We start from the raw sequence: 13324 nt of genomic DNA, 5'->3' as shown, positions 1-13324 counted from the left end.
ATTATTAACTTTGTGTGTAGGGGCGGCCTCCAGTACTGTAGCAGCTCTCGAAAGGTCTTCTCTGATTGGTCCACGAACTATGAACGGTTGCAAAGGTCGCAGCCCAATAAGATTGCTTATGCGTTGTCACGTGGGCTCTTGTGCGTGTCACTTTTGAGAAGATTCACAGCACATGTCTTCGAGATACTCGTGCAGCTTAAATTTTTACGAAGGCCGGTTTTCACGAAGGGAAATTTACTGCACTTCAGTTACACTGCCTATCGATTGGAAAAGAGGTGAGGTATAAGCTTAAATGCCTGAAACTCGTCTGTGTAAGGCAAGTGGCAAGATTTCCGTATAACCCCATACATTTATTATGCATACAGTTCTTTGTTTAACTAAACAATAGAGTAAACAATAGCGCTCCTTTGAGACTTATTTGATTTGAATAACTCTAAATTTTACCAAGTGTCGCATACTTTGGGACTTAGATGTTTTTTTCCAGTTTTCTATCTAAAATACGCAAAAATGGAACGATTTCTTTGAGAATAATTTCTCGAGTTTTAGGTCTAAATTACGGACATCAGATGCGAAATATCATAATTTGGGCCGCATTTACCGTATTTTTAAACTGAACGCAGGCTTAAAACTGCTTAAAATAATAGCGATTTAGACCTGTTCGCTAGTTTAAAAAAGCTTAAAAATACTGCTTTAGGCCTAAGCAAAACCGGGTGCTTGCGGTTAGCGATAATCTGTTGAGCGGGTTAGCCACTATTATACTAATTTTGTAAATGTAAACAAAGTGAAATAAAAATTATAGCTTACCTGTCGCGTCTCTCGGCGTTTTTTTCCCCTTGATTTCCTTCCTCAAGTTCAGACCCATGTGATGAAGCTGTGTATTTTGTTTCTTTCCTCCATGAAGTGGCGATCAGATCACGAACAGTGCATACAGTGTTACAAGGAACAATTTACGCATCTTTGCGCACTTCGTACAAGTCGGCGATATGCTTGATAATGTTTCCAAAAGGATCATCTCCATAGTGCTTACGCCACATCCATTCCTGTAGGTAGCTTTCAAAGAGATCTTTGGATGTTCCTGTACGAGGCATACTTCGTTTGACTCCCCACCATGTATTTTCAATGCGCTGGGTGTGCGCACCTGTGTCTGGGTCTGCAAAGTTTAGGCTGTGGTTAACTGTGAGATGACTATAGCCCTCGTCTTTTAGGCAATCGTAAGCTTTCCACATGTCGCTCATCACGCGTGTCCCCGGCAATATGTGGGCGCGTATGATGAGTAAGAGTGTGTCTTTATCCCTTTGTGCTACCGGAACAAGAAAGCAGGCCTTGGTCTCGCGGCAGATGCCGCCAAAGACCCACTGTCCTTCGATGTAGCGACCGCGGTTGTACTTCGTTTTGCCAAACTTGGACTCGTCAATCTCCACAGTCTTACCTGGTCCGCCTATTTGCCCCGCATGATGATTCATGATTCTGTCGGCACAAACCTCTCGGCAATAGTTATACCAATCTATCACCGTTTCTGTTGACGTGGTTTCGTCATCTAGTGAGGTCTCGTGCACTGCTTGAGTAATAGTAAATTTGTGCGCCCAAGCGTACGTTAGGGCTAATACTTTTTCAATGGACAGCCTGCTTCCAGAAAACCATGAGTTCTGGCGCATTGATGCCATGCCATTGCATTTTCTTCTCGAACACCGCCATTCGAACCCATCTCGCGATGGAGCTCGTCGTGTCCACGTCAATGTATTGCTACAATTTTCCCGTGGACACATAACTGACGACGCGAGCAGGTTGTGTTCCTTGCACCACTGTATGCACAGATCGTGATCCGCCAAAATTTTGCACAATTTAAAAAAGTTTAGAGTAGACATTCTTATAAAAACGGTGAACTGTAAATGACAAGAGAGTAGAGGCAACAGGGAGAAAGAAATAAATCATCCCCTTTATATTCACCAGGGAGCTAGTGATAAAAACATGCGATGCGTGTTTTCGTGCAGCGTGAAACATGCTTTAAACAGAGGAATAATTCAATTGTAATGTAAATTTTTGGCAATGTGAACGAGTGAAGTAAAATAAAAATGATTTTTCGAGTGCAAATTCTCAACTGAACCTCGTAGTGTAGTGGTGTGGAAGAGAGACTGGTAAGCGAGAGGTATGCGAAAGGTAAGTGGTTCGAGACCTGCAGGGGTACAAGGTAAAAAAAGGAAAAAAAATGCGCAAGGAGCCTGGCGAATATGGAGAAGAAGAAGAGAGAAGAATGGAGCTAGGGGAAGAAGAGAATCAGCGAAAAGACAGCGCGCAAAAGCGCGCAATGAAATCCTCTTTTATTCATACAGTAAGTAGTAATTATCAATGTATATATTCAATACCCTCGGGAATTCCTATTGTCTTCAAAAACAATAGAGCGCATACATAATTAATAATTCTGCATGCATAATAAATGTATGGGGTTATACGGAAATCTTTCCAGGCAAGTTGTTAGACTCGAATGACCAAACTTTCAGCCAACGCTTACATAAGTTTGAATACTTGAAAGAATGAATGAATGACAACTTTATTTAAGTCTCAGTCTTAATAGCTGAAGTCTTAATAGCTGAGCACAAGTGCTCTAGTAATTGAAGAGACTAAAATATACGATGTAAGTTAAGTTCTAAAAATACTCGTAGAATTTTAGTGTTTATACGTGAAAGCCGCCGCCGCCATGCCCTGGTCTTAAGGTCATTCCACTGAATTAGAACCTGCCCTGTGATTTTTGTCAAACTTTGCCTATTTACTGTTTATATTGTAAGAACTTAAATTTGGAAATAAAAATGAGGGTTCTCCATGTTCGTTTAGGAGCAACAGCACCTTGTTTATACAAATCCTTACAATAGCACCTAGACTACGAGTAGTCCCTCATTCGCTTAGTCCGTCGTGCGTGACGCGAAAGAAAACCGCGAGAAAAAAATGGCCGCGCGAAATCCTGGAGGCGAGGAGCACGCGAAAGGAAGCACTACCGCCTAAGCCCAAGAGTTTGAATTATGCGTTGCTCTCACAACGCAAAAATATGATTGGCTTATGTTAGGAGCGTTGACAACGTGTTGTCAACATTCGAGATACCTGTGACGTCTTCCAGGAATGTTTTGGAACCGGAGCAAATCGAAGCGCTGGAATCGCGCTTCGCAAGCTGTGATGTTCTTGCCAATCTACCAACAGGCGCTTTGGAAAGATTTAAATTTATCCAGTGTTTTGTTTGGCAAAGCTTTCTGCCTCCACCCCGACTGCGAGCGTGTTGGTGATTTCGCCACTCAACAGCATCGTCTAAGTCAGCTAATATAAATTCACTGAGCTTGGCATTTCTGCCGTCCATTTGAAAGATTGAACCGGACTCTCACTTGACACTAGACATTCACCTGAAATTTTCCGCTGCTATCGGCAAGCATTTCACCGCAGTTGGATGATCTCCTATGTATAATTTATAATGTATAATGTAAATTCTCGGTTGGAACTCTGTTGAAATTTTCGCAATAACTTTAAGACGCAGCGAAAATCGTTACAAGAGACCTGATTCGCCGTCTTCTTTTTAAAACTTCTTTGACAGTTTCGCTGAACGAACACTGAATGAAGATATACTGCTCATGGCATATGTTTTTGCCTGGCTACTTGAAGAGTAGAGTAGAGCAATTTTATTCAGATCTCCCGGGGCTATTGATAACAGGCGATAATAAGAGGACGTCAAGATGACAAATCCTACACCGAAAAATCACTCGGCCGTGAAAGGGCAAACTCTTGGGTGGTAGTCCCTCCTTTCGCGCGCTCCTAGCCCCCAGGATTTCGCGCGGCCATTTTTTTCTCGCGAATTTCTTTCGCGTCGTGCATGACGGACTAAGCGAAAGAGGGACTACTCGTAGTTTAAATAGCACCGTGATTATAGTCACGATTACTTGCTTAATTCACGTTTCCGACGATTGTTTCTTGCTCAACACTGAGAATTGGCCCATATTTAATTTACACAGAGAAATTTATTACTCAATTCAATACAACAGAGAAAAATGACAGGTCACCGTACACGTTTTCGAGAAAATGACGATTTACCTCTATGGCGAGGTCCTGCCGCGAAGAAAAAGCAGCAATTTTTTTATGCGCGCACGCTAATCACGCGTGGAATCATGTGTAGTAGGCTTGGAGAGCTTTCACCTAGCACGTAGAGGGTGAAACTTTTTATCAAGCAGGAAATTCAGAAAAGTGTTCGTAGAGTTGTAATCCTGGTTTCTGTTTTGATTAGAGTTGAATGCAGAGTTCTCTGTCAGTTTTCACATGCAGTATTGCATACATGCATAGTTTATTTAAGCAGGCTACAAAATAGGCAAGACTAAAGTCTTGATGTGGACCTGCTCTAACTACATCTATTAGATGTAGATTCATCACTATGGTAATGTTTGTTTTGTTGTTTTTTAATTTTGTTTTGTTGTTTTTTAATAGGTTTATATGTGCTGTGCTTGCTTTAACTATGGTCTTGAAGTTTTGAAGTTGTCAAGATGGTAAGTTTGTACGTAACCATTATTTGCTATTGACTATAGAGTTCTTATCTTTAGGAACATGACTGAGGGCACAGTAGAACTGAGAAAGAGCCCACTTTGACTGATCTTTGACAAGAATTACATGTTAATAAATATACCACTGGTGATGACAGTGCCAACAGGCCATTTGCATTATGACATCAAAGCGCTAAGGCTTTCGGTCGTTGTAGATAAGTTGGCAGGTAGACATCGTACTATGAACAAAATATTTCTCATGGAAGAGGACCTCCCTGAGGTGTCAATTAATGGAAGTTGTGACAATTAGTTCTGATCTTGTGCATAATGCATCTCCTTACAACTGATGACGCATTTCTGTCACCGTATCCTCTGTTGCACAGTGTACAAAAGCAAACCTTAAATGCTTAAAAAAATTGTTCCCTGAAAGTTGAATTTCACAAGCTTTCTGGTTCTTTCCCTTTACAAGGTCAAGGTACAAGGTCTGTTTTACAGGTATGCCTAGAGGCATCCTGAAGAGGGTGTTGGAGTTAACCCTATTTAATGACCTCTCCCAACACAAACGGTTACTTATAGACCAAGACCAGACCATGACACTGGGAACTACATGCCCTACTCTTATCAAACAGTGTCATGGGTTCTTAAACGTCCCCTTCAGGTTGATACAGAAGGTGAAGGCTGGGGAGAGAATGTTATTTCCACACCACTTGCTGGAAATGAGGAATTTTCATTCAAATGTTAGCAATTTATGGGCGATTCAAAATTTGACCGAAATCGCTTTCATCTTTTGTCTATTGCTTTACTGTTAGTCACCACTGGTGATAAGTCCACAGTCATTACTGTTTGGGGATTTCGAATTGCGGAAAAAATTTCAACAGCAGCATAACACAATCGTAATCACACGAGGCTCGCTTTGCCAATCACTATTCAGGAAATGCTATTTCCCGCAAAATTTATTACAACTACCGACAACCTTGGCGTGTTTGACTTCATAGTGCAAACAGCCTATTAACTGAATAGTAGAATAGAACAAATGTATGTGAGAAAATGAGAAACGAAAATGAGAAACGAACTTAGTTGTCAATTAAAGGTTTTCTCTTTTATGCTATTATCTTTCAGAGTCAACGTGGTCAGGGATCTTGTCAGAATTGTAGTGCTGCGTATTTTAACAGATATAAGCCTGAAAAATGCCAGTCTTGTGGATTCCACATTGGGGGATCCTATCAACCCAAATCCAAAAAGCGAAAAATCGATGTTCCTCAGTGTGTTGAATTTTTGAATCATGAAACTTGCCGATTTTTTTCATCCCGCACTGTCAGGAATCTACGGTGTTTTTTTATTGTAGACGGTGAGCAAACTCAGTGCCACAATGAGCAATGCAAGCTTGCCAGAGCTGCATTTGTTAACAGCAATAGTTCTTGTTCATTTACCTGCCCTCACATTGTGAAAGTGGAGGAAGCAGTTCAACCTCTGTCCACCCATACCTTGACACCTGAGGTAATTTTGCATTACAAAGCAGATCAAAGTACCAAGGACAGATTGGTGGATGTTATGAATGCTGTGCCATTTCCACATTTGTATCGGTTATCAGAGTCTGTTTTCTGTGCTTATGGGCCACCAACTTCTTCAAACCCAATTGGATTTGTCCATCTTACAGTGGCAAATTGGAAAATTGAATGTTCGTCAAGTGACTGTAAAGGATATGGCCGTGTCATGAGGCAGGAAAAGCAAAAGAAAATATGCATACACTGTCATACCCTTTTGTGTTTCTACAGTGTGGCGATGTTAATGCCAGCAACATCTTCAGCTCAGGCTGAGGCAACATCTGGGGATGTCTCTGCCATTTCCAATTCTCTATGCCCTTCCACTTCTCATCCGATGGCAACAGCAACTGCATCCTCTCCAATAGCAACTACATCTTCTGCGACAGCAACTACATCTTTTGCTACAGCAACTACATCTTTTGCAACTGCAACTACATCTTCTGCAACAGCAACTACATCTTCTGCATGCAATGTATCAGAAAGCAGTATCTCAAGAGATTCCACCATCAAGCTTAATATGTTCAACTCTTTACCCTATGACATTCCTGCCAATATTTTGGATAGGATTGCGTTAAATGACAGCCACTCAAATGACCCCGAGAATACTAAAAATGGTTGGCCAAGTTAATTCTCTCCAGAGGTTGATTACTGTCTTCTTTGCGGAAGCCAGTTGTCAACCCCAGGACCACATCCGGGACAGAAAGCAGGACCTGTTTCTTATATACTGACTAATGCTGTGGCTTTTTTGCCAGTTGAGGTTTTCGTTAAGTTCTGTCTGGAGGCTGGGCGCAAGGCGATGCATCAAGCATTCCCTTTCAATTTTGGTTAGTAATGAGTGTAGTTTTAATGTTTTATGACAAGCTCACTTAATATACCATATGATCAATTTTTACCACGCGTTTATTTTTTCAGTAAATGAGACTAATAGAAACATTGTGTAGTTACACAAATTATCCACACTCCACTCATGGAAGGTTTTCTTTTTTTGTGTCTCCCACCCCAGATTAATTCAAATATAGTTTCAGTTTTCATTGTTTTGGGTTTCCAATTTGGAATTTGCAATGACCTTGCTATTTTTTTTTCTTGTAATGTTTTTCATTTGCTGCTTTTTCAACACCTTGTTTCCAATAACTATGGTTATTTCTTTTTTGCGTTTCACATGGTCATATTTTCATTATTTTTTTTTAATGCCACACACCAAGTTGATGTAATGTGCTTGCTTCATTAATATTTATGGTTATATTGTTTACTCTTTTTCTAGGACTGTTTAATATCAGCAATAAGCTCCTTGTGTCTCTAGACATTTTGATGGAGCTCAGGGAGTTCTTCAAGCATGGAGTCCCTCTCACAGTTGCCATTGAGAGCAAGCTTGCTATTCTTTCATTAAAAGCAAAGCAGGTATCAGCACAGTGGTTTTGTCCTTGGTTTAATTGCATTCAAGTAATTTTTACGTTAGGTTGGCCTCTCAAATCAGATTGTGTGGCATATCAGGTAATACAATTATTCCAGAAGCTTGTGTTTGATATGAGGTGATAACTAGCCATGAAATTTTGTTTTTCTGAAAGAACTTAATTTGCTAGTGAAGTTTTATGGTTTATTGACAGTGCATTGCTAACAGGGTTCGTACAGGTCCTGGAAAACCTGGAAAGTCCTGGAATTTTACAGTGGCATTTTCCAGGACTGGAAAGTCCTGGAAAAGGGCTACTGGTCCTGGAAAGTGCTGGAAATCTGTTAAACTCATCTAAAAAATATGAAATGTATGGCAGCCAGCAAGGAGAATTAAAATTGAGATCTTGGGAGTGAAAAAGTTAATGTGAATTTTAGAGTCCTGGAAAAATCAATCTGAGTCCTGGAAAAGTCCTGGAAATTTGCTTCTGAAAAAGGGTATGAACCCTGTACTAAGTGGAACATATTTTTGATTGGTTCTGCCAGACAAATGTACATACCGGTATTATGCTGTTATTAGTTACAGGAAAAATTATTGTTGTGACAGATGAAATTCATAACATATGATCGTTTTCTCTATATACAGTCCTGCTTTACATGGTAAAAGTTTGCTTATTGGCATAACCAGAGTTATGTGATCTAATTAGAAAAAAGAAAAGATTTTCTAGACCTATTTTTTAAAAAAATATGCCCTTTTTTTCAGCCTGTGCCATCTTTAGACTACGTTTCTGATTTGTTGTACAATGGATTTTATTGTTTTGAGATGTTGACTGTCCGAAGTCTTGACAGTCAAATATGTGGTATTTGTGGGGTTTTGGGTGAGGTGTATTTGGGTGATGGTAACCAGAAGAATTGTTGCAGCCGCAATGAGATTTGTACCTTTCTTTGCATTTTTTTACAGATAACTTCTCTGAGTAGTTAAGCATCCAACTCTCTCATATTTTTCTATTTTAGATTGAGTTTACAATGCCAATGACAGCGTGAGGTTTCAATCCCACAAATTGATGCAATCAAATAGTGTCTCAACCGTCAAGATTCAAAAAAGGGTTACCATATACTTCCCCTTTTTACATGATTTTCATGCTGAAATACAGATTTTCAGAGCCTCCAGCAAACTTAGAAGCCCACCCAGTCACTTTATACACTCTATTTTTTTTCCCATTTGGTATGAAGAATTGTGCATTTCGAAATTTCTGGAAGTGATAGGGCAAGTGGAGTTTGATTATTTATTAAGAGGTCAGTTGTTACAGTCTGCTGTCATCTGGTGGATACTTCTTTTTCATAGCCTGCGTAGCAAGCGTTTCTGTGTGGTTTTTGAGCGCTTTTTTCACGCAACCAAAATTTGGAAATCGGCTTTTTAACACTCAAAAACCACACGGAAACACTTGCTCCACAGGCTATCTTTTTCATGTGTGTGCAGTCTTACCGGTAATTCAAGTATTGAAATATTTATTATTGCAACAAAGATGATTGTGTAGCAAAATTTTATCATTACTTGTTTTTGTTGAAAACATTGAATGGGTCGGAAGTAAAAGCCAACATGAAATTTAGATTTACAAATATAGTGCATGTCACATGCCACAACATATTAATTTTGTTTACATACCTTAATAATTGATGCATCAATTTTATGCTATCAGATTTCCTATGCTCTTGAATCACAGCGGTTGACCACTGGAGGACATCCACTGCCATTGGATGAATTTCTGGAAAGAATCAAGTGCTATTTTGTGGAGTGCAACACATACACCCGTTCTGCAAAACCACTAAACTTTCATGTTTCGGAAATCCCACCAGTTGTTGCACCAAAGCTCTGTGGTGCAAATATTTGGAATACAGAAATGGAAAAGAAAAGTCAGTTTTTAAAAAAGCAGAGTAAATCTGTCGAGGGTAAGTAAAACCAGTTGAGAGTGGTTATTGTTCAAGCAAATAGAATTTCATCACCTAACTTTCATGTTTTGGAAGTCCCACCAGTTGTTGCACCAAAGCTCTGTGGTGCAAATATTTGGAATACTGAATTGAAAAAGAAAAGTCAGTTTTTTAAAAAGCAGACTAAAACTGTTGAGGGTAAGTAAAACCAGTTGAGAGTGGCTCTTTTTCAAACAAACAGATAGTTTCATCTAATAACAGCATTGATAAGTTGTTTAAAAAAAAAGTTACAGGTATTCTCATTTCACAAAATAACTCACTGAGGGCATCCTGAAAACAGTGCGTAAAATGTTTTACCCAGCTTCAATGAAGAAATCTTTGAATTGTTTTTTTGATGTACACATAAACAGACATTTCTTGTTTGTAATTACTTGCACTGTTTTGGAATAATTTCTTTAGCTTTTCATCTACTCCTGTCCTTGAGTGGTGTCATTTCCTACATGGTCACCCTCAATAGTTGCTTTTCCTGGTTTCTTCTTCAAGAAACCAGGTCAATGGCTATAGCTACCCACATAGTTCAGATTTCAGTGAACAGTGTGTTACCCTATGTGTTCTCCTGTTGTGACAGAGTGTCATTCTTGCATTGATCAGTAATGCCACAGCACACGTTGGCAACACCTGCACAGCATCAGGCATTCTTATTTTTTAGTACCTTTTTCACCACTGCCAACAACAGCGTTTATTTCCCCCTTCTGGTTACAAAGTAATTGTATAACATCATATATTAATACTGTAGGTTTAAGGACCTGGCTACCTGAAATAACTATAGAGTTAAAAAGGGAGAGTACATTCACTAGTCTCATCATCCATGGTTTTCCTAACAGCTACCTTGGATGACTTCTACATTTTTTTTCCTAATATATTGTAGGTGATCCAGCCCTGCTCCACGCCAAGATTAGAGATTGTGCTTTTGACATGTCCAACATACAAAATTTATCATTGCCTGAACTTAAGAAGTTGTCTCTGGACCTTGGTATTTCTGTTTCTCAAAAGTCGAAGGTACGTTTGTATTTGATTCGCTGCATTGTAGGTACATGTTCATGTATATATATGAGACCTAAGTAAAATGCTTCTCTTTTTTTCATTAATATTATCAATGTAGCTGAAGTAATGTTATGAAAAAAAAAAACAACTGACAACGGTGAAGTGAAGGTGAACAAAGTGGAAGGTAGCAAACTGGTTGTGGGTTGGGGGCTAAACACATTGGAGTTATCGGTACATTGTACACCCATAACCACATAGAACAAATTCGTATGTGAATAGAACAAGTATTAAAAGTTACCTTGTTGGTAGGCTGTTGTCTGTAATGTCTTGATTCATGGGGATTTTAATGATTAATCAACATTTATTTATTTTACTGAACTGCTAGAGCCTTATGTACCAAGCAGAAATCTTCGATCCTCCTCCAAAAACCTCTTGAAAGTACCACCTGTCAAGTTAATAGGCTATGGTCATAGGTGTTTCTCTTTTGTAGCACCTAGCCTATGGAACTCTCTTCCGAACAATATAAGAGGGAGCGGCTCGCTATGAGATTTTAAGACTTGTATAAAGACATATCTTTTTAACAAATTTTATAACTAGACTTTTGTTAGTTAGTTAATTAGTAAATTAGATAGTTTAGCTAGTTAGTTAGTCAGTCACTTAGTTAAGTTAGTCAGTTTTTATTTAAAGGTTTTAATGATTCCTAGTTTTACTTTCATTTTTACAGCTTAGCTACTTTATTTGTTAGTAATTTTTTATCACTGATGTAAATTTTTAATATAAATTTTATTTTTAATAACATTTTTTACTGTAAAGCGCCATGAGCCATGGATATGGCGCTATACAAATCTATTATTATTATTATTATTATTAAGTTATGTTCAACTTTCAAATTAGTGAAGCTGATTACTTACCATGCTTTGTTGTGTCATTTCTAGCAATGTTTACTGGGTGACATCAACCAGCTTTACGCCACACTACTTGTTGGAGTTGCCCATGCCACGAATTCACTAAAGTTCCTGGTCAGACAGGGGGATTTTACCACATTGTTTGTCGACATGGGGTGTGTGTTTTTGGATTTAAGCTAAAAGAAAATTAATACTTATACTGTTGATCTTAGTTTTTACTTAAAGGGGCACTCTTGAAGGGATTTTGCTATTTTCGGGACAATTCTTTCAAGATCTGTCTTGTGCCTGTTATCATGACAGGTTCAGTGTAGTAAAAAGTTATATTCACTTATCTTTGAAATAACTTCGAGATGAAAAGATTTCATCAAAATGGTGACACCTTGGTTTTTACGTGTACAGGACTGACGTTGATTTTATTACATGTCTCCTTATTATCACTAGGTGTCACAACACAACAATTTTGATATTATATTAATGCAGTATCAAATGTTATGTGATGACGACTGATCAATCCAATTTTCATGTCCATGTAGATCACTGTCATTTCCAAGTGCCTTGCCCTGCAAGAGTCTGTGCGTGATGCAGCAGATTTATTTCTCTCGTTGAAGTATCCACCATTACTTTTCATTTGCGATACGCCCTGTGGTTTTGCCAGGCATATTGATTGCCATGCACCTGATGTGGGAAAAAAACTGTGGGGAAAGTTCAGTGGATGTTTTGAGATTCTTGACAGCGACAGGTCACCATCACAGGTGTGAAGCATTTTGTAATGACCAGGTCCCATTGGAAAATTAGCATGTGTGTTGATGTTTTCTCATTTCTTGATCATATCGGCTGCTTAATTTAATTTCACTCATTACACTTCATTTAAGTCCTCCCTTCTCTTATAAACCTCCTCTTTTGAATTCAGATTTTGTTATACTCACCCCCTCCCCTATTAACAGACCCACCCTTAAGTCTTCCTTATATAGGTAAACAGATCAATGAATTAACAGAAATAATTTTTTTGCAGGGGAAGAGTGTCCCTCATATTGTACCTTCAGAGTACCTTGCCAGCTCTGTACCTCTCCATCGTCAATCACACGAAGATGAACCTCTGATGCATCCCATATCTGGAGATTGCAGACGATACATACTTGGTGATCGATTCCATTCAGCAAGCAATCCACATAAATCACCTTTATGTGCATTTCACAACATTAACCTATGCTTACAAGCCAATAGCGTGAAGACAAGCTATCAGGAGAGTGAAAATAATCGCAAGAACATTTGTAGACTGCGAAGTGCCTGTGTTCAAGGTTTTGGGGTCCATTTCCTGTACAACTTCCTCATGGACTTTTATCCAAACGAACAGATTGTACGCAGACAGGTTGCTACACTGAAGAAAAATACACAAGGCAATTGTGATATTGTTAGAGATGAATTTATGTGTTTTACTTTTAAGCAACCTGTATCAAAGAAGTAATTTCAGCATTAAGGAGTATCTGTACTGGATTGTTGGCAATAATTTCAAGCTATACAAATAAATTACATTCTCCATTTGGGGCTCAAATATTGGTATTTGCCTGTGGATATCTGTTCACAGAAACGAATAGTTTTCCTAGAGCAAAATATTTGTACATACTTAAGCAAAATTGAGATTACCGTATTTATTATCTTTTAACTGTTTTTATGAATACTTCTGTGAGACAACAAAGAAGAGGAAGTGGAACAAGAACTGAATGCCATGTGGGATGAGCAGGATGACATCAATGACTAACTCTTGTGCAACTTTAAATAGTTTCCACCCTCGCAAAACTCGCATCTTGCGTATGCTCAGTTTAACAAGACATACTATCTTCCTTGCATTCTTCCAACGTAAAAATGCACACATGTCGCTTGTAAATAGTGTATATATTGCTGGGCACATCCAATTTGTAAAATTTGGAATTTTGAGAAATAGAGTTGTTAAAAACCAATTTCCTGTGTTTTTTTTTGGGAGGGGGGGTGAGGGGAATGTCAGACACCC

At 38.8% G+C, this 13324-nt stretch overlaps 1 protein-coding gene and 1 pseudogene across 2 annotated transcripts; one reads left to right on the top strand and one right to left on the bottom strand.

Moving 5' to 3' along the window:
• Nucleotides 1-67: 67 nt before the first annotated feature.
• On the top strand, nt 68-13274 carry LOC149108575 (HMG domain-containing protein 3-like; annotated as a pseudogene). Its single transcript, XR_016208469.1, has 10 exons — nt 68-275; nt 4456-4514; nt 5628-6876; nt 7314-7450; nt 8202-8412; nt 9092-9388; nt 10296-10426; nt 11347-11471; nt 11850-12068; nt 12329-13274. The product of XR_016208469.1 is annotated as an HMG domain-containing protein 3-like (transcript).
• On the bottom strand, nt 879-2443 carry LOC149108576 (uncharacterized). The gene has a single exon (XM_089294730.1). The coding sequence runs from the start codon at nt 1863-1865 to the stop codon at nt 948-950; it is 918 nt and encodes a 305-aa protein (XP_089150856.1). The 5' UTR covers nt 1866-2443; the 3' UTR covers nt 879-947.
• Nucleotides 13275-13324: the final 50 nt, after the last annotated feature.

Source organism: Orbicella faveolata, unplaced genomic scaffold, assembly GCF_042242905.1.
Source record: "Orbicella faveolata isolate gen_17 unplaced genomic scaffold, um_ofav_v1 contig_25, whole genome shotgun sequence".
In the NCBI taxonomy this organism is placed as follows: domain Eukaryota; kingdom Metazoa; phylum Cnidaria; class Anthozoa; order Scleractinia; family Merulinidae; genus Orbicella; species Orbicella faveolata.
This window is presented reverse-complemented; position numbering and strand designations above follow the sequence as displayed.